Source organism: Mauremys mutica, chromosome 3, assembly GCF_020497125.1.
Source record: "Mauremys mutica isolate MM-2020 ecotype Southern chromosome 3, ASM2049712v1, whole genome shotgun sequence".
Taxonomy (NCBI): Eukaryota; Metazoa; Chordata; order Testudines; family Geoemydidae; genus Mauremys; species Mauremys mutica.
Genome location: NC_059074.1, coordinates 48,615,987 through 48,641,323, shown reverse-complemented (window position 1 = coordinate 48,641,323; position 25,337 = coordinate 48,615,987). Strand labels below are relative to the sequence as shown.

The following is a 25,337-nucleotide window of genomic DNA, read 5'->3' as shown; positions in this document are numbered from 1 at the left end:
TATATCCGGTATAATGCCAATTTTCATGCAGCTGACACAAAAGAAGTGCGGACTGTGGCTCCTTTATGAAACTCCTACATGGATTGCTTGCAGCACAAAAGAACACTCAACTAGTATGTGCTGGGAAGGAGGGGGAGGTGCACAGGCTCAAAAGAGTCAAGGAAAGAATAAAAACAGGAGGTTCAGACCAGAATGAATAAAGAAGGCCAATTAGTGAATGCAAAACAAAGAGAATTTTTGAAAAAGTCAGGTGTTGTAAATTAAAGCTGCCCCTTTCAGCCAACACATGCAGTTGATAATCTATCCAGACACTGACCTTTGCAGCATGAGGATAGTATTTTTACTGGGATTAACTGTTCTTCAAAATATTCTTCAGTGCCTTAGGCACAAGCTTGCTTGCTTTCTATCACCATCTAATGTCTTCTGGTTTGTCCTATTTTTTTATTTTGTAAACACAATATCTGTGGCCAGTGCAAGGAAAATGCCTCTTCATTTATGTTTGAGTTTCTCTATGGCAGCTAGTGTATCAGCTGCCACACTGAAGTATATCAGTGACAGTCTCTTGATAGCAATGCCTAAACTAAAATGGTAGTGTGTTCTGCACGAGAATGATTTCCTTGTTTTGGTATGGAAAGAACTAAAGTGCACCTCTCTTCTAGCTGCCTGAAAGTGCGTAGAGGTACCATCAGTAACGGATGTAAAGGATGATTCATTTAGCATTGTAAGTGTATGTAACATTGCAGAATAGGTAGGACATGCCAGCATCAGAGTTCCTGCCTTTCAGAGCTTGCACTCAGTCTAAAGCAGGGGTTGGCAACCTTTCAGAAGTGGTGTGCCGAGTCTTCATTTATTCACTCTAATTTAAGGTTTTGCGTGCCAGTAATACATTTTAATGTTTTTAGAAGGTCTCTTTCTATAAGTCTATAATACTATTGTTGTATGTAAAGTAGATAAGGTTTTAAAAATGTTTAAAAAGCTTCATTTAAAATTAAATTAAAATGCAGAGCCCCCAGACCAGTGGCCAGGACCTGGGCAGTGAGAGTGCCGCTGAAAATCAACTCGCGTGCCGCCTTCGGCACCCATCCCATAGGTTGCCTACCCCTGCTCTAAAGGCATGGGTGAGCACAATAACTATAAAACAATACTGATCATTATCATATGGGTAAACGCAAGGTGTGTGTTCCACTGTCAGTAGAAGATTCATGGCACCTGGTGAGGCAGGGTAAAGTCCATGAAGTGTTCTTCCTGATTCAAGGCAATTTCGTACCAATTTGGTACCAGGTCTTGTTCAATACAACCTGATGGGGACTGTTTCTTGATTGCCAAATGCTGTAAATTCTTCCTTGTACTCTTAAACTTGCACAGTTGTCTGATACTATGTTGATAAATTCGTTTGTTTTTCTTTTTGATAACTGATGTAAAGGCAGTGCAAATGGTCTTAAAAGAATTCATCAAAAGGTATATAGCAAAGTTCCACATCAGAAATCAGTGACTAAGATAAGTTTCGTAAAACAGGAGGTCAGTAGAATGTTGGATACACTAACACAAGATCAAAAGTTTTTCTGTCAGGAAGGGATCACAGATTGGGTCAATTTTATTCCAGAAGTAATTTTTTTCTCTCTCTTTATTCATAGTTATAGCAGGAGTGGTGTCAACTGCTCTAATTAAGGGTGTATAATGATTTGCATTCCAGCCTGTTTTCAGTTGCTCAATTACTCTGTCAACATCATATTACAGGCTGAATTTTTTCTTTACTGGTTTCTTCCTGAAGGTGCTTTCGGAAAGTTTGAACAAAAATGTTTTTTCTATTTTTAAATATGGTGGAAATAAAATATGAATGTTTCCCATTAAAAAAATTATTCTGACCCTTTTTAAAAAACAACTCCACTATTAAAATGGCTGGGGATTGGAAATTGTGCACTGAGTGTGGCCAATAGTTATTTTCATGTGGTTAAGGGAGGATTCATTGTACATTCTAGTGTGGCTGACATCAGTAATAGTGAAAATTCATTGAAAAATTACAGTCCATCTAGGTGGCAGATTGTGTATATTAATGGTCACTCTGCAACAGGAAGGATGATATTGCATTCAGAATGGTGCAAATAAAGATCATTATTATGATACCCCGTCTCAGAAATCTACCTTAGAAGAAAAGATTTGAGGGCTTGAGTTGTACTCCGTGTAGAAAACTAAAACGGACACTTTGAAGTTAACTGATAATCCTCAGGACAATAGAAGGGATTGAAATATTCTTAGAAATGCATTGTTCACTGTGGTTGAAGACTTCAAAAAGTGGGAAACAAAATAGGAACATTGAGAAACTATGAGTGAATAGAAATGCCCTGGAAATGGAATAAGCTACATGGTCAGATAAGTGAAGTAAGTTTATAAAGGTATTCCACAGGAACCTAGATTTCTGGAAGAGAGGGATAAAACTGTCTGGCAAAAAAGCAGAAGTATGTGCTTAGGACAAACTCCAAAAGGCATCCATGTTGCACCCTGTTGCACCATTTCCTGTTTCTAAAAATAAAGATGTGTGCATGAAACAATCCTTTAAGAACTGACTTGTAAGTGGCCTCAAGGCTATTGCAGCTCCCCTTACCGCTGCTCTGCTCTACTTTTTGCTTGCTCATGTCAGGCGTATTCAGATATTTGTATGATAAATAAAAGTTCAGCTATGTCCACCAAATATACCTCATTGCAGGTTTCTCTTGTGTGCTGACTATGTGACTTTTAGCTTTAGTGAACGGTATTGAAATTTAAAGCAATGCAATTTTACAGGTTCTCCAGGGGCAGGTGTCTAATCACCAGGTTGCTGTAGAGAAACTGAAAAAAGCTGCTGAAGTGCTTTTGGATACCAGGGGAACTTTACTACCAGACAAAGATGAAATCCAGAAAACACTGGGTAAGAGTTTTATTATTTCCCAATTCCGTCTTTTATCTCTCAAGTCTGCACCTACATGCTGGAGGAGATAAGGGACAAATGTTCCACCCTCCCTTGTCATTTTTCATTTCTATGTCTTAGTGGGCCATATGTTGCCACTACTTAGTGACTTTATTGTAGTGCTTAAAAAAAAAGAAAATAAATTCACAAATAAAGTAATATTGCCATAGTAGTGTTCAAATAAAGAGCTTACAATCAAAATAGACAGGGCAGACAAAGGGTAGGAGAAATGAGTTATTGTTGTCCCCATTTTGCAAACAGGGACCTGAGACAAAGAGTGACTTGTCCAAGGTCACACAGGAAGTCTGCAACAGAGGGAAGTTGAGGATCATGAATATCCCCCAGTGGTCTGTGTCCTGACTCTAATTATTTAAAAACTACAAAATTATTTAAAAACCAGCGAAATCATTTCCCCCTTCACTTAAGTATTTTTCTGTCGATTGCACTGTCACTGCTAGAACATCTAATCTTAAACAATAAAAAAATTAAAACCAGAATGGCATTCTTTCCCCAATTTCTTCTGTTTTTGCAGTTGTAGGTTCTGATCCTGAAACACTTATATGCTTGTCTTTAAGCACATGATTAGTCTCAAATTGAGTACATGTGTAAGTATTTGCAGGATCAGGAAGTATATAATAAACATATTTGGGTTGTGTTCAACTCTGTGTGGTTAAAACTGGATTAACATTGAATTTACACCTCTTTAGTAAAGTAACATACTATACAGAAGAATGTACAGCAGAGTAAAGATTTTGGCACTGAGAAACTATTATAGTGGAACACGTGGATAATGGCTGCTTAAACTCAATTTTTTTTCAAGGGCAGACGTGGTTTCAGTAAGAAGATGGGGAAGAAGAGGCGGCTACGGGAGATGATGATTTAACTGACTTGAGAGAGTTCTTTGAAATTATTACTGCCAAAATAGACAACATTATTAGAACATGTATCTGAAGCTAAAGATACAATGGAAAGATGGATATGCAGGCTTACTCCTTTAATTCCCTAGTTTCAACCTTGAAGTCAGTGGAGTACATCTGTTTAACATCGTTCGGATTACAAATTTCTTTTGTAAAATCCTCTATTAAACCTCCTGTCTTGCTTATGCTCAGATGGTGTTTTCTCTAGCATTTACACTCTTTACCTGTGATATTTTTTAAATGAATTTTCAGTTTGGTTGGTAATGAGAGTTACGACTAGGAGCAGTGGAGTGAAATTAAAATAAAGAGGAAAAAATCTGATTACCAGGAAAACTTTCCACTAATGACATGTATTAGCCTGTGGAATAGTCTATCTAAATAATAGTTGGAATCATCATTACTTGAGACATTAAAACTAGAGGAGACAAGGCACAAGTAAATGTTCTTTAAAGAACAATTGCAAAGGTAAGGGGATGGATTAGATGAGCTAATACATTAGGAATTAGATCCTCCAGGATGATGTGGTCACTTTGGGTCACACAACCAGTGCATTCTGGCCAATAGTGTATCCAGCCTTGGGAGGTTCACTCCAGTACAAGGCAGGTCATCTCCTTGTGTAAAGTGGGTATAAAAGTTCTTATATCATCATCCTACTCTGATGACAGCATAGGGGCATAGCTGGAGGAAAAAGTGTGGGATTGGGATGCCCTATGCTTCACTAATCCCTACCTGCTGTCTCAGTCCTTTGGAGCTGTTAACAGCTCCAAAAGTTAGAGTACCCAGGGACCAGCCCTGCAAACAGTTGCTTCAGGAATGGGAAGTGCAAAAGGAGGCTTTAAGCCACCTTTCGCCCCCCACCCTGAGCTGTCCTATGTGCTCCTCAGCCATAACTGAAGATCCAGCCTTTTGATTGTGTATCGTCAAGGGGCAAATCCCAAGGTCCTCATCTTGGCAAGTCTGCCTCATAAGAACATAAGAATGGCCATACTGGGTTTGACCAGTATCCTGTATTCCATCAGTGACCAATGCCACATGCTTCAGAGGGAATGACCAGAACAGGCAGTCATGGAATGATCCATCCCCTGTGCTCCACTCCCAGCTTCCGGCAGTCACAGGTTAGGGACACCCAGAGCATAGGGTTGCATCCCTAAATATCTTGACTAATAGCCATTGATGGACCAATTCTCCATGAATTTATCTTATTCTTTTTTGAACACCACTGTAGTTTTGGGCTTTACAATATTCCCTAGCAAAGAGTTCCACAGGATGACTGTGCATTATGTGAAGAAATACTTCCTTTTGTTTGTTTTAAACCTGCTGCCTATTAATTTTATTTGGTGATCCCTGGTTCTTGTGTTATGTAAAGGAGTAAATAATACTTCCTATTCACTTTCTCCACGCCATTCACAATTGTATAGACATCTACCATATCCCCTCTTAGTCATCTCTTTTCCAACTTGAAAAGTCCCAATCTTATTAATCTCTCCTCATACGGAAGCTATTCCATACCCTTAATCATTTTTGTTGCCCTTCTCTGTACCCTGTCCAAATATGATATATCTTTTTTGAGATGAAGTGACCAGAACTCCATGCAGCATTCAAGATATGGGCGCACCATGGATTTATACAGTGGCATTATGAAATTTTCTGTCTTGTTATCTAATGGTTTGTAACATTAGCTTTTTGACTGCCACTGCACATTGAACAAATGTTTTCAGAGAACTGTCCACTGAGGACTGAGCAAAAACAGAGTTAGAACTATAGGATTGGGTTCAATGATTTTATGAGAAGTAAGGGGAAACTTTTAGTGATTTCCTTTCTATTTATTTCTTTCAGATGACATTGTTGGCAGATATGACAGTTTATCCAAATCTGTGAACGAACGGAATGAGAAGCTCCAGATAACATTGACTCGTTCCCTAAGCGTGCAAGATGGTTTGGATGAAATGCTTGACTGGATGGGAGGTGTTGAAAAGAGTCTTGAAGAACAAGGTCAAATGCCTTTGAATTCTGGTGCTATTCAGGATATCATTAGTAAAAATATTGTAAGTAGCATTCTTTGAAGGATACATTTGGCTGCTAATTCAGATAATGTTTAACAATTTCAAGACTGTAATTATTTCTTCTTAAGAGCAAGGTGGGTATTGTTGTTATTATTCCTCAGTATTACATCATGGGGATTTAAAATAAACAAAAACATCCTTCACAACATACAAGACTTTGAAGCATAAGAGGGGGAAAGCGACTATCAAATTCCCAAGGAGCCACCAATAAATCCTGACAAGGTGCTGGCTCCATAGGTTTTAGCAGTCAAGAGTTTTGATAAATTCTCTGCAGAATTCCTGTATTCTAAATGCTCAAATGCACTCGTTCTACTTTGACTTTCCTTAGAATTCTTACATTCCCTGTGAGCACTGTCTTCTGGAGGTCACTGATCATGATACCTGGCACTCTTGACATGTAGAGCCCTGCATGGATACAAATTTATATCTGCGGATAGAAATCGGTATCTCCTGAATGGCAGGGCTCTCCCGGGAACTGCAGCACTGTAAGGAGCAGAAGGTGGGGCCGTCACTCCCAGGAGCCAGCGGCCCGCCCCGGCAGCTCCTCCGGTACGGCTGTACCGCCCCCGTCCCTTCCACGCAGCTGTCTGCGTGACTGTCTCTCCTGTCTGGGTCTGCACAGCCGTGCCAGAGGATGGGGCTGGGGGGTGGGGTTGGGGTGGTATAGCTGCGCCGAAGGAGCTGCCAGTGCAGGACGCTGGCTCCTGGGAGTGGTGGCTCCACATTTTGCTCCTTTCGCCACTGCGGTTCCCGGGAGAGCCCTGCGGTTCAGCGGATACCAATTTCTATCCGCGGATATGAATTTGTATCCGCGCACGGCTCTACTAATGTCTTCTTGAGCTTCTCATTCATACCTTTAGGGATCGCTCCAAGAACTTCAGTAATCACTGGGATCATCTTTATTCTAGATTTCCATAATCATTGCAATTTTTGATAGTTCTTCGTACTTCGCTATCTTCTCTTCTTGTTTCTTTTGTATATTTCTGTCTGCTGCTATGGCACTATCTGTTAACATGTTCTTGTTTGTCTTCTGTTCGACAGCAACAGCAACGTCCAGCCTGTTTGGTCTGTGACAATTGCCAGATACCTAAAATATTTGTCTCTTTATTCTCTAGATCAGTGGTTCCCAAACTTGTTCTGCAGGGAAAGCCCCTGGCGGGCCGGGCCGGTTTGTTTACCTGCTGCATCCGCAGATTCGGCCGATTGCGGCTCCCAGTGACCAAAGTTCGCAGCTGCAGGCCAATGGGAGCTGCTGGAAGCGGCGTGGGCCGAGGGACGTACTGGCCGCTGCTTCCAGCAGCTCCCGTTGGCTTGGAGCAGTGAACTGCAGCCACTGGGAGCCACGATCGGACAAACCTGCGGACGTGGCAGATAAACAAACTGGCCCAGCCCACCAGGGCTTTCCCTACACAAGCAGCAGAACAAGTTTGGGAACCGCTGCTCTGGAGCACTTTTGATTCAGTGGTCATAATACCACATGGTTCATTTTCATACTTGCCATATAGGCTACACTGCATATGCTTGGCGACCTCATTGTGTCTTTTCATATACTGTCTCCCAGCCCAGCTCCTACTGCTGCTCAACACATGCTCCACCATCTCTTCCTTTTCAGAAAACATTCTGCAGTTCAGGAAGCAGTTCTGTCAGTCAATTTTGTTTTGAAAGCAATTAAGCCTTAAGAGCTGCTCTTGTGAACTCATAATGAGGTTTTCTTTTTCTCTTTTGAGGTACCCTTCTACAAGTGATGTGTTTGTTAAACTTCTGTCGCTAATGGGTTCGATCTCTCTCCACTACTGTCCTTGCATTTATTTCTGTGTAAACTTTCAATCTGTCCTCACTTCTTCTTTGACTTCTTTGTGTTGGAACTCTGATTCCAAGATACTGGTACTGCTGACATACCTTGGATGGTTCCTTCTTTAACTTGTATGCCACTGATTGCACTGGTTTGCCCCTCTTTACAGATGCTGACACACATTTAGCCAAACCAACCTGTAGCTTGATATCTTCACCAAAGTTTTTGACATGTGATCAGTCTCTGTATATCCTTTTATGACTGTCCATATAGTTTCAGATCATTTATTTATAATGACTGGTTAAGTGGTTGTTGCACTTTGCTGATATGATGATCACAATTTATCCCACAGAGCATCCATTTCAGCCGCATTGTGTTGCTACCATGTACAGCACTGGCGATAAGGAATCCCCTTGAAAGATTCCTCTTTTAATTTGGACCTCATCAGTGAGAGTCCCCTCCAGGTGGAGTCGAGTATTCCAGTTAACCATAGATTGCTGCAGAAGGGAAATGATCTTTGGATGAACTTAATGCATTTTCAGTGTCTTGATGATCCACAAATGTCATGTGGTTTTGGGTAGCCTAGCCACACCATTTCTAAGTTTTCTTTTTTGTTTCTTCTGTGATCCTCCTTTTCAGTGTAACGTGGGTGTTTTGTCCCTTTCATGTTTACTGTGCAACTGTTTTGCTCAGGAGACCGCATTCCATTACAAGTTAGTGTTATCCAGATCTTTTTTGCCAGAATTGCCAGTAGAAGTTTCCACATAGTTTGTAAATACATGATTGATCTGTAATTCATAGGAACACTGCTGCTGTCTTTCATTTTTATAGAGGATGGTTCTCCCTGTCTCCATCCATCTTGGACATCTGTTCTTCAAACATTTATTAAGTTGTTCAAGCCACTATCTATGCACCTATCTGGTCTGGGTGCTTTCCAAATCTTCATTCCTCTCAGTGCTTCATCTATTTCTTTCTTTGATATTCCTGTGTTTTGTGATTTTTAATTTTTTCTTATTCTTATTGTTCTTCTTATATTATTATTATTATACGGTGAACCTGAGTTATCAGTGTCATTTCTTAAGACTTCTTTATAACCCCTCCACAATAATTGTTGTTTGTTTCAGATGCTGGAGCAAGATATTGCAGGTCGCCAAAGCAGTATAAATGCTATGAATGAAAAAGTGAACAAATTCATAGAAACAACAGATCCATCCACTGCCTCCTGTCTGCAAGCTCGAATGAATGAGCTCTCTGTACGGTTTGCTGAAGCAAGTACCAGACATAAAGGGAAACTTGCAAAGATGGAGGAATTAAAGACCAAAGTGGAGTTGTTTGAAAGCCTGTCAGAAAAACTTCAGTCATTTTTAGACAAGAAAACTCAGGCTCTCAACGAAACCGATGCTCCAGGAAAGGATGTTACTGAAGTGTCTCAATATATGCAGGTATTGTACAGCTCCATTTGCACATAGTGTCGATTTCTGCCCTCACTTACTCAACTCATGGTAGCGCAGTCAATATAACAAGCTGGTTTCCCAACTTTAATAGAACAGCTAAGATCAAGGACTGAATTTTGAACAACTGATCATAGAGCCCAATATAAAACTGGCACTTTCTGTTCATTTCTGCAGGAAACTAGTACAGCGTTGATAGATCATAAAAAAGATCTTGAAGTTTTGCATCAGCTTCTTGAAGCGCTTTCTGTCCATGGTCTCCCTGGGGACAAAGCACTGGTTTTAGAAAAGTTAAATGCCTTGACAAAGAAGTTCAAGGAAGTGGAAGAGACTGTGAAGGAAAAGTTAGTACAATAATTATTAACATATTTCCACTTTCTATGCAAGTAATACAATATACATTTTGTAATGAATGTTATGCTTTTGTATGTAGTGCATGGTGCTGATTAAGAAAAAGATAGCCCTCATGTTTGAGAGCACACTATAGGCTGTTTGAAGGTAAAAGGTTCAAAGGCGGTATTGTCAGCAGAAAAGAAAGCAACCTTCACCTCCTGCCATGGTATTTGCAGCAGTGCTATCAGTTCTAATAGTAACTATTGCACTGCTTCTCAGATAGAATACAAGATTCTGCATGTGCAAGCTGCTATAAAGTTATGATTGGAATGCAGAGGGTGAAAGGAAAACTAAAAGAATGAATTTACATTATGATTGGGCCATATGTACAGAGAAACTAGATTTTCCAAATGTTACTCATACCCACAAAATACGTTTGAGATCAGATTAATGAGACGAGGACACAAATGCTTCTGGTTTTGGTCCAGTCCAGAAACTGCAAACCAACCAAGTTGCTGAGAGATGTAAAATTCCCTTTTAAATGAACTGATATTCAAAACGATGTCACAAAAATAAAGTAGTTACACCATGGGATAGTGTCTCTGTTCAGTGTGCACATGTAATTGATGGCAATATCAGTATTGGGTATGAAAATCATGCTTAGATATTGTACAGTGTCAGACACTATAGAAAGATAGCTAGGTAGGCCTTCCCAAGAAACAGATTTTTAAACATTGTTATATAGTGATTTTTCAAAATCCCAAACTTTCTGATGATCTAGGCATCACTCAGTTCTCTGGTTGTTATTTCACTGTGGTATCAAACTGCTGGGACATAGGGGACATGTACTATCACAAGTTTCCTTCTTAGAGCAAAGTTCTTATTTGCTCACTACTCTCTCCCCTTGTTTAATCTCTCTATATATTATCTCCCTTTTCTGCATCCCTTCTCCCACTGATGAGTTTTCTTGCAACAGCAGAGAATGAAATTGTGATCTTCAAAGCATTGGGTCTCACACTGTCCTTGCTTTTATTGCATAGGATTATGTATACTTAATTTATCAGCACCACTGATGGTTAACTATAATGTATATAAGTTACAAGGTAAATTTAATAAGTCCCAAGACAAGAGGTTATAATGGAGCCCTCATAAGTTTTGCTTCCCAAAGTCTCATCATCTCAAATTGGATCATTGACTAGAAAATATTTGAGATTGTCAGCTCCACTGTTAATTATCTGCCTTGCTGAGGCAGATAACTTTAACAAAATTTTAGTTATACAAGTAGTTTTGAATTGTACTGTAAATTCATGGGCCTCTTCCATACTCACTGAAGTCAGTAACTAAGCTCTCGTAGTCTTCAATGGCAGAAGGATTGGGTCAATAATTACTTAGTTCTGTTGATACAATTTCAGAATGATTAATGTTTTTCTGCACTCAAGTTCTCTTGCTGTTTTTAATTGTCTAGAGAAGAGGATGTATCATCTTGTCAGGAACAAATGGATACTTTCAAGCTCCTTGTAGAATCTTTAAAGAAATGGATGAACGAGACAACAGATAGGATTCCAGCTGTGCAACCCTCTTTAAATACAGCGGATTTAAAGAAACCATTGGAAGATATTAGGGTGAGAGACTGTATATAAGAAAGGATACTATTGCTAATGGAATTTTGGTAGCTGTTAATAACATAACAGCATGAAGTTAAAAGACAATATTTTCAATGTGTTTCTAATATTGTGCAGTGTCATTTATATATCTATATGTTTTGGAAGGAATATTCTCTTTTAATTGGCAGGCATCAAGTGTTCATGTTTTCCTTGGTGATGCCCACTCCCCCATGGATTTTAAGGTTGCCACTTTCCCCCTTTTACGCTCCTAGAGTTAGCAGCCTGCCATATTCTAACATACATAGCAGTCAGGATAATAGAGCGTGCAGACTCACTGACACTGCCAGTAATACCATTCTTTGGGTTTTACGATGTGTTACATAGGCCAAGAGCCCAGTATCTTTCCTAAAGGCCTTCTGCATCCCTTTCTCCATGCTAAGTATTTCACATTATTTTGTTCCTTTAAAAAATGTAATGAACAAACTGAAATATGACATTTTGGTTACTCAGAAATTAGAAGAGGAATGGACTTTAAAAGCACCTGAAATTCAGAAAATGAAGAGCAGAGGAACATCATTATGTAACCTAATCAGTGCTGTGACTTCCCCTGCCAAATGCAGGGCAGCTTCAAAAGCAGGTATGCATTTGTATGATCAGCTAACCCCATTTATTGTAAATGTTCAATTTAAAAATAAAATGTCTTGCCTGTTGAATAAATGGGATGTCATTGGGTTTGCTTAGTACATTTAGTGCTTGTGTAAAATCAGTTTACCACATTGATCATCCTGAGCGCTATTTGGCTTGACTGTCATTTACACTAAAGCTCTGGCAGTTTACATTTACTTTGACTCCTTTACACTCCCAGACTGATGTAAAGGGGCCTTAGTGAAAATGAGAATCATGCCCTAAAGTCACAGAACAGGCACAAAATGAGCAGTGGAAGTGCAAGCTTCTTCACCCCACCCATAAGCCTGGGTCTTGGATTAGACACTTCTGGAGGTAAAAGGGTAGTTTAGTCTGCATGCCCATTCAGTGCTTGATATCACCTCTGAGTCTGCCAAACAGTGCTAATTTAGACCCTAATGCTGCAGACACTTAGGCACATTCTTACCTTTGCTCCATGAGTACTGTCGACATCAGTGAAATTGCTCATATATGTAAAGTTAGGTATGTGCTTGAGAGTTTGCAGGATCATGGCCTTTGTGGTGGTGAGGACAGTTGTCTGCTTAAAAGATGAACTGAGATCAGCAAGCTCATTTCACATGCAGTAGAGCACTTACCAGCAACCAGATAACAGCAGTTTTCAATAAACATCGACATAAGTTGGAGCTAAACCGACAATATGGAGGAGAAAGGACTCCCTATCATATTAACACTCTCCTGAGCCAACCTATCCTGCCAGGTTGCAGCTTCAGCTTTTCTTTGCAATCTAATTTTTAAGAGAATAAATCTCTGTATTTCAGAGTTTGAAGTAGTACCCATCACAGTAGCATGTCAGTGCTTAAATGTTGGTTTGTTTTACAGATACGGGTAAATATTGTGAAATGGAATTTAAACAACTTGGGTAGAATATACATAGGGTGCCATAATGGCAAGAAAGGCATTCTCAGTCAGGGCCCCTGACCTTCTGAACTTGCTTCTGGATATGGTCCAAAGAGGCTCTGACTTGTCAACCTTCAAAACATATCTTCTTAGAGTGGCTAGTGGGGAAAGGTGTATTGTTTGTGGAGCAATGTTTGGCAAGAGTGGGGCATTTTTTCTTCTCTTTTGCTGAAAATGGTGCTAGTTGCTTCTGGTTTTATCCTGGTCTGTTTTTTCAATAAACTGTGAAGGGTACCTAGATCCTGGAATAGGAGACATTTTTTTCCTCTTTGCCCATACATCCAAATAAATAAATGGGACAGCAATTAACAGCCAGTGTATTCCTCTGCCCTCACCAGGCACGTGCAGTGCTGCAGATTACTTAGAAATAACTGTAAATGCAAGAGTCCCCTTGATGAGCAATGCTGCATATTCTCGGGGGTTGTGTGGCAGGAGGAGAGTACGGGGATAGAAAACCTCTTTCTTAAGGTGGTCAGTACTTATTTTCTTGTATGCTTTATTTTGGAGAGTGTGAATATATGGCCTGTTTCTGCTCCCCTGGAATCAATAGGAGCTTTGGCACTGGGAACAGAGTTGAACTCATAATGGGCAGAGGTGCAGTAGTTAAATATCTGCAGTTCTTGCAATCCAGATAAAAGTTGAAGCTGTAGTGTTACCAAAAAAAATGTGAAAATGGTGTTCACTTGTAATCAGTATACAGTTTTATCAACTCAGTGTTTTTCCTGATATATAATATGGTTTTCTGTATGAAGAATGAAGATATTTGATATTCTGTTTGTACTAGTGAAAATCCTCCAGGCAACAAAGCATAGACAGATCCCATCATCGTGTTATGGGGGCAACCAGTTTTCCTTCCTGATTTATTTTCTCTCACCATCCCCCAGCTGCCACTGTTGTGGTACTCACTTTCCAGCTGGTGGTCAGAGATGAATGCACAGCCTTCTCCAAGGCAACCATTAATTCTGCTCCATTAATCGGGCATCCGGGAGTACTCCATATACATGTAGTAGATTCTGGAGGTGACTCTCCTTCCCCTCCTCATTTCTACTTTGTGATTTTCCTGCTTTTCACAGGCCCAAGGTGGTTCCCAAACCTCTTCGAACAGTTTAGGGAGATAATACCACTGAAATCAGTAGGACTACCTGTGCGAGTAGCTGCTCATCAGTGGGAGTAAAGGCTCCATAATCTGGCCCTGATTGTGGGATCATTTGTACAACACTTGATCAAGATGAGTAGCATCTTACTGAGAGCCCAGTTCTGAGTGACTTGTCAATAAAATCAATAAAAGTTGCTGGTAGATAATCTGTGCTCAGTGTGAGTAAAGGTATCAGAATCTGGCCCTAAGAAGTAGTCTCTGATTTCAATGGGAGTGCACACTCCACAGGAAAAGGTGGTACAGACCAATGTAATAGATATGGAACAAACTAAATCAAAGATATGTATCCCAAGTATGATATGTCTGTGTGTCATTCCATGTTGTTTTAATATGATAATTGGAACTGCATTTCATATCTGAAACTGTTATTTTGTAAAGAATTGTGATATTGGTGTGAAAAGGCCTCAAATATTCCCAGAGGTTGGAGAACTGAAATTGTAGCTCCTCTGAGCACTGCATTGCTAATTTTCTCTCTCTCATCTGTAGGAGGAATAGTATTAAATGGTGAAGGAGCAACTTCAGGTACTCAAGGTTTCCTGACAAATAAAGGTGAATAATTACTAAATAAGATTTTCAGATGTGACAAAGACGTGTGATCGTGCACTAATGTGTTTAGTCATTGGCCTGGAACACTCTAGAAGATTAGGGTTCCTCAATAACAAAAAAATACAATGTAAACCATAAATGCAAATAACTTAAACCAGAACTATAATGAGAGAGCAGATTTTTTTTTTACAAAACAGTATTATCAATAACTATATTTAATATTTCATTCAAGATGGAGGGGCCACATTCTCACTTCCCATGGCACAATATGCATATCTCCAGAAAAGTGGTGTAAATATATATAACATACCTATTTTAACATAAGCTGCAGTGTTCAGAGGTTTCAAAAATTGCTTAAATAGAGGTTTCAAAAATTGCTTAACACATACATCCCCCCACCCACCCAGCATGTACTTGTATCAGCGTGTGTGATGTACTCCATCTCTGGAATGAACTATTTTATTGCGATGCTGTGTACAAGAGTTATGTGTTCACTTTGTATGTGAGCCTGGATAGATCCATACTCTGTTTCAGATCTACAGTGCCCACTCTTACCAAACTACAGTATACTCATTTTGGCTGCTCAGCTCTCTCAGTAACACAACACTTTCACAGCGGTGCTTGTGTACATAGGTACTGACTCCATGGGTGCGCCGAGACTCAAGCATCCATGGAAAAAATAGTGGGTGCTCAGCACCCACCCACCACAGCTGTTTGGTGTGGCCACCGATCAGCTGTTTGGTAGTTGGCAGGAGATGCTTGGAGGAGGGCTAAGAGCAGTGGATGGGTGGGAGGGCTTTGGGGGAGGGGGAGCAGCAGGGATGAGAAGAGGCAGGGCAAAGGCAGGGCCTCGGGGGAGGAGGTGGGAAGAGGCGGAGCAAGGGCAGGTCCTCAGGGGAAAGGGCAGAGTGGGAGTGGGGCCTTGGGCGGAGCAGGGGTGAAGCACCTACCAGGAATAAAAAAAGTCATCACTTATACTTGTGTATGATCTGAATTAGGGAGCAATGCTTTCCGGAGGCATTTTCTTTGCTACATTTATGATGTTCAAGTATTTGTGAGTTTCAAACCAGAATTTGACCCTAAATATTTACAGTATTACAATACTCCTTAATTTAGCTATAGAAAAAACATTTTTGTCTAAATATTTTACTTTTTCAAAAATGAAATGTAATCACAATAATGTTAACGGTATTTTATTAATAATTGAACTATGTCCAAAAAGATGTACAGCTTTATAGTTGTTTGAAACATTAAGATAAAATTTGGCATTTCAGAAGCTCTTATAGAATGTGTACTAAAATGAGGTCATTCGTAAGTAAGGCTACGATTTGGTCATGGAGGTTGCGGAAGTCATGAACTCCATGACTCCAGCCTGCAGCGGCTGGGAGCTGCAGGGTTACCCCTACCTCCCGTGGTGGCTGGGAGCTGCGGGGGACCCCTGCCTCTCGCAGTGGCAGGGGTCCCCTGCAGCTCCCCAGCTACCAAGGGTGGGGTGGAATCCCCCGGAGCTCCCCAGTCCCCATGGGCAGTGGGGGATCCATGGAAGCTCCTCATCCGCCGCCACCGCCGGTGGGGGAATCTCCTGCAGCTCCCCAGTTCTCCCGGGTGGGGCAATCCCCCAGAGTTCCTCAGTCCCTGCAGGCAGTGGGGGATCCCCTGCAGCTCCTCAGCCACCACAGGGGGGATCCCCTGCAATTCCCCAGTCCCCACAGATGCAGGGTACCCCAGTAGTCCCTAGCCGGTGCAACTGGCAGGGGAATTCCCACAGCTCCCCTGCCTGGGGCGAATCCCCCAGAGCTCTCCAGTCCCCAGGTGGCAGGGATCCCCCACAGCTTCCCAGCTGCCATAGGCAGGGGTCCCTCCCAGCCACAACAGGGCAGGGTGCTGGACCCTCCTCCCTTCCCTTTTTGTCATGGACATTTTTAGTAAAAGTCATGAACAGGTCACACCTTCCGTGAGTTTTTGTTAATTGCCTATGACCTGCCCGTGACTTTTACTAAAAATGTCCATGACAAAATCGTAGCCTTATTCATAAGTAGTGTCGCTATGTTACGTTTAAACTAGGGCTGTTGATTAATCGCATTTAACTCAAAAAATTAACTCAAAAAATTAATCTCAATTAAAAAAATTAATCGCAAGTTATTGCAGTTTTCATCACACTGTTAAACAATACAATACTTGAAATTTACAAACTATTTTGGATGTTTTTCTACATTTTCAAATACATTGATTTCAATTACAACACAGAATACAAAGTGTACAGTGCTCACTTTATATTATTATTTTTATTACAAATATTTGCAAAGTAAAAATGATAAAAGAAATAGTATTTTTCAATTTCACTGTAGTGCAGTTTACAAATATAGAATTTTTTTTGTTACATAACTGCACTCGAAAACAATGTAAAACTGTAGAAAAATAAATAGTATTTTTCAATTCACCTAATACAAGTACTGTAGTGCAATCTCTTTACCATGAAAGTTGAACTTACAAATGCACAATTATGTACAAAAATTACTGCATTCAAAAATAAAACAATGGAAAATTTAGAGCCTATGAGTCCACTCAGTCCTATTTCTTATTCAGCCAATCACTAAGACAAACAAGTTTGTTTACATTTACAGGCGATAATGCTGCGGTCTTCTTATTTACAATGTCACCTGCAAGTGAGAACAGGCATTCACGTGGCAATTTTGTAGCCAACATTGCAAGGTATTTACATGCCAGATATGCTAAACATTCATATGCCCCTTCATGCTTCGGCTGCCATTCCAGAGTACCAATTCATGCTTCCGTGCTGATGATGCTCGTTTAAAAAAATAATGCATTCATTAAATTTGTGATTGAACTCCTTGGGGGACAACTGTATGTCTCCTGCTCTGTTTTACCCTCATTATGCCATATATTTCATGTTATAGCAGTTTTGGATGATGACCCAGCACATGTTTGTTTTAAGAGCACTTTCACAGCAAATTAGACAAAATGCATAGAAGGTACCAATAGCTACAGCACTCGACCCAAAGTTTAAGAATCTGAAGTGCCTTCCAAAATCTGAAAGGGATGAGGTGTGAAATATGCTGTCAGAAGTCTTAAAAGAGCAACACTCCAACGTGGAATCTACATAACCCAAACCACCAAAAAAGAAAATCATCCTTCTGCTGGTGGCATCTGACTCAGATGATAAAAATGAACATGCATTGGTCTGCATTGCTTTGGATTGTTATCAAGCAAAAACCATCATCAGCGTGGATGCATGTCTCTGGAATGGTGGTTGAAGCATGAAGGGACATATGAATCTTTAGGACATCTGGCACATAAATATCTTGTGATGCTGGCTACAACAGTGCCACACAAACACCTGTTCTCACTTTCAGGTGACATTGTAAACAAGAAGCAGGCAGCATTATCTCCTGAAACTGTAAACAAACTCATTTGTCTGAGCAATTGGCTGAACAAGAAGTAGGACTGAGTGGACTCGTAGGCTATAAATTGTCCATTGTTTTATTTTTGAATGCAGTTATTTTTGTACATAATTTTGCATTTGTAAATTCAACTTTCATGGTAAAGAGATGGCACTATAGTACTTGTATTAGGTGAATAGAAAAATACTATTTCTTTTTCTACAGTGCAAATATTTCTAATAAAAAAGAAAGATAAAGTGAGCACTGTACAATTTCTATTCTGTGTTGTAATTAAAATCAATATATTTGGAAATGTAGAAAACATCCAAAATATTTAAATAAATGGTATTCTATTATTGTTTAACAGCAGGATTAATCATGATTAATTTTTTTAATCGCTTGACAGCCCTAGTTCAAACTACAAGTGACCATAATATTTTAAATTGTCTCATTGTAGTGCATAGTTTTTTTCCCATGGCTTAGATATTGTAACTTTAGATGTTTCTGAAGTCCTGTACAGAAGTCTTTCAAAAGGCCTATATTTTTTAACATATATTTCCCCCTTCCTCCCACAGAACTGACAGCTGTTCAACAGGCTATGTCAGATGTAAATCACAGTTACGAAGATTTGGGAGCTTTACTGAAGGAAAAGGTTTCAGAACTGGAAAGCATGCTTTCAAAGATGCAAAATGTTCAAGAAGAATCAAACTCAGTAATGCAGTGGCTGCAAAAAATGGATAAGGCTGCCACAAGCTGGGAAGCAGCTCCTACTGATAGTGAAGCTGTTAGAGCACAAGTAGAACAACATAAGGTACTCCTTGTATATGAAGAAAGCTATCAGTTAAGGACTATACGAAATTTTGAACCGAATTCTCTGTTGAAATTACTGGGGGAGTTCTTCTGAATAATTGATGCCACAATACAGTCCCATATTAGCAGTATATATAGAGATTTTTTTTAAGTAAATCCTATAAATATGCCAAACAAGGGCAGAGCAAATCTGGCAAAATGAATAGCTAAAATAAAAGAAGAGGAATTGTTCATGTCAGAATAATTTTGACTACAAATTTAAATAGATACGGGTGTACTGCTCATGCAGCATCCCTTCGATTTTGAGTTTATTTGCTTGCACATAAAATTTGAAGGGCTCTATGTAATAGAAAGTCATTTCTGCAACTGCTAGTCCACAGATCTTCCACACTGTGATGCTGCAGAGACTTACTCTACACGAAGGCAGTGATTTCCTCGCAGCCGCATGTCATACTTGTTAATTTATATGGCCATTCAAGATCCCCCACTAAAATTATTATAAGAGAATCGCTAAAGCAGCAATAGGCTTCCAGCTCTCCTCATCATTGTGGACAGATGTTCCCCATCTCCTCTCTAACAATGATAGGCATGGTATTGGTTATGGGTGCACACTTAAAGGGAAATGCACTCTGCCTCCATGTACAGCTACTGAAAGGGAAAATCCTGCCCTCACCTGTGACTGTGAACATCCAGTATTTTATTGAGGTTGCACTGGTATAAATGAAAGCAGAATTTGACCCAATTTGTATACTTTTTCAGAATTAGTTGGTCAGCATTAGATGCTCATAACTTTACATCTGGTGACCAGAATTTCCTCAGACTTGACTGGTATTGAGCCCTAAAAATGAAACTACGTTTTGAAAAGATGTGCTCTTTTGTTTCTAAAACTGAATGTTCAGAAATAACAAGCAGTGGGACCTCCTTAACTCATATGTACTTAAAGTAGTGTGTGTGTGCGTCTGTGCACATGCAGATAAAGGAGTACTTAGCCTGGATGGAGTCTTGCCATTGGCTTTACTGTGCTTTGGACTGGCCCTAATTACAGAGTTTATTAAAGACAGACGGACCTCAGGTTGTCTTTGCTGACTTTGCCTGGTACTAGTAGAAACAGGGACTTTTCTTTTGTCTTTTTCTTTCTTTAAAAATGGGTGCACATTTAATGTAAAAATTATTCTAATGTAGTGTTAAGCGCTCAAAAGTCAGGAAATAGGAAAAGTAAAGCTGAATGCACCATTTTAACTCAGGTTACTTCTAGTTTTAGACCTAGTTTGGAGATCATACAGATCAGTAATGGGTTCTGTCACTGCCTGCCTTCTGCCTTGGGTGTGTCTGGACCCTGATAGTCATACCCAACTCATGTTAATGTAGATCCTTTTTTTTTATATGTTTCTCTTAGTGCAGTTAGGCAAACAACCTTTTGCACAATAATACAATGTTTTGGCTATTATAGAATATTTATACTAGAACCCTTTTCCCCCTTTGGGGCTAAGTATAGGGATTACTCACTTTTGTCATGTATAGGAGCTCCTGTGAGGTTTTCAATCTCAGTGGGGGGAGCAGGACTTGTTCAGGCTAAGAAGTTTGCCATATGAGGAGAGATTAATAAGACTGGGATTTTTCAGCTTGGAAAAGAGACGATTAAGGGGTGATATCATAGAGGTCTATAAAATGATAACTGGTGTGGAGAAAGTAAAAAGGAAGTGTTATTTACTCCTTCTCATAACGCAAGAAATAGGGGGTCACCAAATGAAATTAATAGGCAGTGGGTTTAAAACAAACAAAAGGAAGCATTTTTTCACACAATGCACAGTCAACATGTGGAACTCCTTGCCAGAGGATGTTGTGAAGGCCAAGACTATAACAGGGTTCAAAAAAGAAATAGATAAGTTCATGGAGGATAGGTCCATCAATGGCTATTAGCCAGGATGGGCAGGGATAGCCTCTGATTGCCATAAACTGGGAATGGGTGACAGGGGATGGATCACTTGATGATTTCCTGTTCTGTTCATTCCCTCTGGGGCACCTGGCATTGGCCACTGTTGGAAAACAGGATACTGGGCTAGATGGACCTCTGGTCTGACACAATATGGCTGTTCTTATGTTCTATGGGGCTTTGAGGACCTAGTTTATATGAGTTCTCCTCATTCCAGGGTCCTCTGCCACTGTTAATATTAGGGATTATACAGCAGTCCACTCCTTTTTAAAAATAAAATAACCTGTCACTGTATACATGACCAACCTTTGTAAAGTTCTTTGAGACTTGAAAAGCATTGTGTAAGTCCTTGATATGATTATGAGGATTTTTGTGTTTGTCGTCATCATATTTTGGAATTAAAAAGATCTGTGCAATATTTTTAGTTTTCTGTTTACTTAAGTTTATTGTTTTACTTCATTGTAGCTATTTGAAACAGAATTGAAGCAAAGTGAAAATAAAGTACAGGAACTGAAGGACAAAGTGACAGAGCTGTTGGAGAAGAATCCAAATTCTCCTGAGGCGTCCAAATGGAAACAGATGTTGGAGAAAATAGGTACTGCAATGTACTTGCACTAGGGCTCAGACTAATATTGAAATTGCTAAATTTTTAGTCATTTCAGCATACCACCAGTCGCTAGAATTTTGATTATCTTACTTGTTTTCTCATAAACCCTGGACAGAATTCCGCTTTCTGCACAACAATGTAAATCTAGAGTCTGAAGTCAGTGAACTTACTCTGGATTTACACTGTTGCAACAAAGAGCAGAATTTGCCCCCTTGTTTTCAGAGGCTTTATAATTTATCCATTTCAAAATGTGTGAGGCTAAGCTTGAAGGTCAGTTGTTGATGCATATACTGACACCTTTTGTAAGGATATGAAGAACGTTAACTAGGACAAATCAATTTCTAGAGCATTAGTATAATACAAAGAGCACTTGGGGCTGTTTTTAATGCTTTCCTTCATGCTGTTTTTCCATGCCCTAGCGGGCTTTTGTCATGTATGGTTTTTAGAGGCTTATTGCCATTTTTCAAAACAGATTCCTTAAAATTTGCCCCTCAAAATGGAAATTTCAACTTTTGGACAATAGCTATTAAGTACATGCACGATATAATTTTCACATTTTAAAAAAAATGAAGTTAGGAATGCATGAGCGGTGTGTGTGGGAAGTTGTGGCCTGAATGTGTCAATGACTTAAAGACGAGGAGTTACTGTAATGCATTAAGCAAGGAGTTACTGTAATGATTCCTGCAGAAATCTAGTACTTACATTGTTTTTGCCTCAATTGCAGTGTAATTCAGAAGTTAGTAATAAAAAGTTCAAAGGAGCATTTATATCCATCTATCTTACCTAGCTAGCTCATCTCTCTGTCTAAGAAGAAAGTCTAAGGGTAACATTTTCAAAAACACCTAAGTGACTGAGGAACCTAAGTCCCATTTTCAAAAGTGACATAGGTACTTTCACTCATAAGTCTCATTGACCTTCAGTGGGACATAGGCTCCCAGGTGACTCACACTTTGAAAATGGGACTTCAGCTTCTAGGTCACGTAGGTGCTTTTGAAAATGTTAATATAAGTCTAAATTGGATTTATTTGATGGGATGGTGACTTAGTCCTGCAAATACATGTATATTTACTGTGCTGAAAATTCCCTACATAACTAAATTAATCAGAGGGCTTACATTCAGGTATACACTGTGGGTCTAATCAAAGAAGAGTGCAAATATATTGTATATTCTGAGTCATTGCACCAGGGAACCTGTTGTTAATATGCACAAAGCATGGTAACGTTATTAGAAAGAACTATTTATATATTGTGTATACAATCTTATGTCTTACAGCCACTCTGCTAGAACATAGATGCAAAATGTTATTAAAATTATCACTATTTTATGATAGATTCCAAATGGAAAGAACTCAATCAGGTTACAGCTGACAGACGACAAAATCTCGAAGAGTCCTCAAATTACCTGACCCAGTTCCAGACAACGGAAGCTCAGTTAAAGCAGTGGCTTATAGAGAAAGAGCTCATGGTCAGTGTGCTTGGACCACTGTCAATTGACCCAAATATGCTGAATACACAGAAGCAGCAAGTCCAGGTGAGTTTTGGTTGCTAATATATGTTAAGTGAATAACATTTTCTGATCTCTTTGCTAAGGTGCTTTTCATTTGAACAGCACAGTCAGCAGAAGTTTGTTACAACAATTTATCAGTAAACATCATAACTAACTTAGTTTGGATGGCTACAGTACACACACACACACACACACCCCAAACAAAAACAAAACACCCCAAAAGAACAAAGAAAGATCAAAAGATCTAAAAAATGTGCAGAACTTATCCCTAGGGAGATACCTGATAATACTGAGCTTCAAATAAATGTTTCTGTTTTGACCGTGTTGTGGTTTATCCATACTCTTGTGAAATGCTCTTTTGAAGTTTTATTAATTTGAGTGTGTAAGTAGCTAATAACTTTTTATGACCAGTTCTCTTACAAAATTTATATTGTTTATAAAGTGCTCTTTTGAGGTTTTGTCCCTTTGATTGTGCCTGTAGCTAATAAACATTTGAAAACAAGTAAAATGCAGGACGGAGAAAAGGAAGTTAGAAGTTAGACACTGAGAAACAAAGAAGGAAGAGAAAATATAGGGAAAATCCTCTAGTTACAGAAATAGAGTGAAATGTGAATGCATACACCAGTAACAAGAAATCAAAGTTAAATAAGACTAAGTAGCAGAAGCTACAAATTTTTATTTTAAACATTTCTGTTCCTGCCAGTTAATCTAAACCATGAGGAGATGTTGTTATCCTATTTTGCACAAAATATGATTGAAACTGACATTTCCATGTAAGTTATCAGTGATTAGAAGAGAGTTTAAAAAATGAACTTTCTTGTAATATCTTTATGAAAAAAATTATTTAGTCTGTAAACAAACAACAAAAATTAAAAATTTAGACAGCCAGCATGAGACGATCAGGTATCACTTAACAGTCATTAAAAGTTAAACCTGATATGCCTTTAAAAAGAAAGGTTTGCAATATCTGTAAAATGAAACTGTCATATGCATCCCTTCTTCTCTAAGCATTGTGACTTATTGCCAAAAAAGTTAGTACTGAGAGCCACAGATATAAACTTTAATAAATCTTACAATATACATTCAGTACTTCCGTGAATCAATTCAAATGTTCTCTGTGCTAAAAGAATATATTCCAGTATTATGTTACTATACACCTCCTTTGATGTTAGGACAAATTTCAAAACTGCCCGGGAAAGAAAACACTGTTTGAAACAAAATGCTGATTATTTTACTTGGTACTGTTCCTTAATTTCTATAATATTAACAAAATTCAATGTTTGTGTCTGCTGATTGAATTCCCATTTGGTAATGAGGTACAATATGAAAATGTGCCTTATTTTTTCTATAACTCCTGAAAGTTTCCTCTCTATAACGATAGAATTGGCTGCCCAATCGATTCCCTTGATGTAATACTTGTAAAACACCACTTTCATGGTGTGTATTAGAAATTAATTTACTTGCTCTTTAAATTGGGAGACTGGTGGCTTAATAATGCATACTAGCTACTGCTAATGAAAACAAATTTAGTTTGGTTAGAGAGGTTTTTCTGAAGTTAATGAATCTTTATTTACTCTCTCCTCAGATTCTGCTTAAGGAGTTTGATACCAGAAAGCCTCAGTATGAACAGTTAACCACAGCTGGTCAGGGGATACTGAAGAGACCAGGTGAACATCCTCCCTCTCATGAGGTTGTGAAAAAGCAACTGGCAGCTGTGGCACAAAAATGGGACGGTCTAACAGGACAACTGAGTGACAGATGTGGTCAAATTGACCAAGCCATTGTCAAAAGCAAAGAGTATCAAAGCCTTCTGAGAAGCCTGTCTGATAAGCTATGTGCCTTGGATAATAAACTGAGCAGCACCCTGGCTGTGCGCACACACCCCGATGCTATGAAACAGCAGTTGGAAATGGCTCGAGAAATGAAGCAGGAAATAGAACAGGAAATGAAAAATATAAAAGTGGCTCAGGCCCTTTGTGAGGAGCTGTCAGCACTGGTTGGAGAAGAGTACTTGAAAGCTGAACTTATTAGGCAATTGGAAGGCATCGTAAAACCATTTACGGATATTGAGCAGAAAGCAGGTTAGTATTAAAAAAGGGGAAGACAGTAATGCAGAAATAAAGCAAAGCACTAATGGCTGAAGTTCTCTGGTCATTTAAAAATATCCTGTGTTTACCAAAATGAGCCTGAGCTATATTTCTAAATACAACCAGCCAACCAGTGTTGTGGATCCAAACTTTGTAGCTTGTCCCTGTGTCTATAAGAAACTAAAATAATACTCTGGCTCTTCAGGGGCCAAACTGAGGTGCAGGGAAACCAATAGTTGTATTTTTTTCATCTCTGCCTGCAAATCCAGCTCCCCCAACTTGACTCACCAGAATGAGATGCTATTCACAGTAGATTCCGCATTTGTTCAGAACATTAGCCAAACACAAGTTATGCTTTAGTTAAATATAAGTCAATACAGGAATATCGGTGATACGTAATGGCCTGTGTTATACCAGAGGTCCAACTAGATGATCTAATGGTCCTTACTGGCCTTAAACTCTATGAATCATGATAATCAGTGGAGCTCAGATATCTTGCCAGGTTTTGATGCACTCTGTAGGCTTGGTTACCCGTTGGTGTGGGGCTTTTTTGTCATGATTGGCTCTGCAGAACTCTCTGCATC

General features: G+C 39.4%; 1 protein-coding gene across 1 annotated transcript in view; it reads left to right on the top strand.

Moving 5' to 3' along the window:
* Window positions 1-25,337, top strand: part of DST (dystonin) — a 440,007-nt gene that overhangs the window by 309,627 nt on the left and 105,043 nt on the right. Inside the window, exons 50-60 of the mRNA XM_045009616.1 lie at window positions 2,782-2,905; window positions 5,698-5,906; window positions 8,841-9,158; window positions 9,345-9,511; window positions 10,966-11,122; window positions 11,615-11,741; window positions 14,349-14,411; window positions 18,385-18,620; window positions 21,018-21,147; window positions 22,491-22,690; window positions 24,252-24,747. Coding sequence (XP_044865551.1) covers window positions 2,782-2,905; window positions 5,698-5,906; window positions 8,841-9,158; window positions 9,345-9,511; window positions 10,966-11,122; window positions 11,615-11,741; window positions 14,349-14,411; window positions 18,385-18,620; window positions 21,018-21,147; window positions 22,491-22,690; window positions 24,252-24,747 — 2,227 coding nt within the window. The remainder of the gene's footprint in view (window positions 1-2,781; window positions 2,906-5,697; window positions 5,907-8,840; window positions 9,159-9,344; window positions 9,512-10,965; window positions 11,123-11,614; window positions 11,742-14,348; window positions 14,412-18,384; window positions 18,621-21,017; window positions 21,148-22,490; window positions 22,691-24,251; window positions 24,748-25,337) is intronic.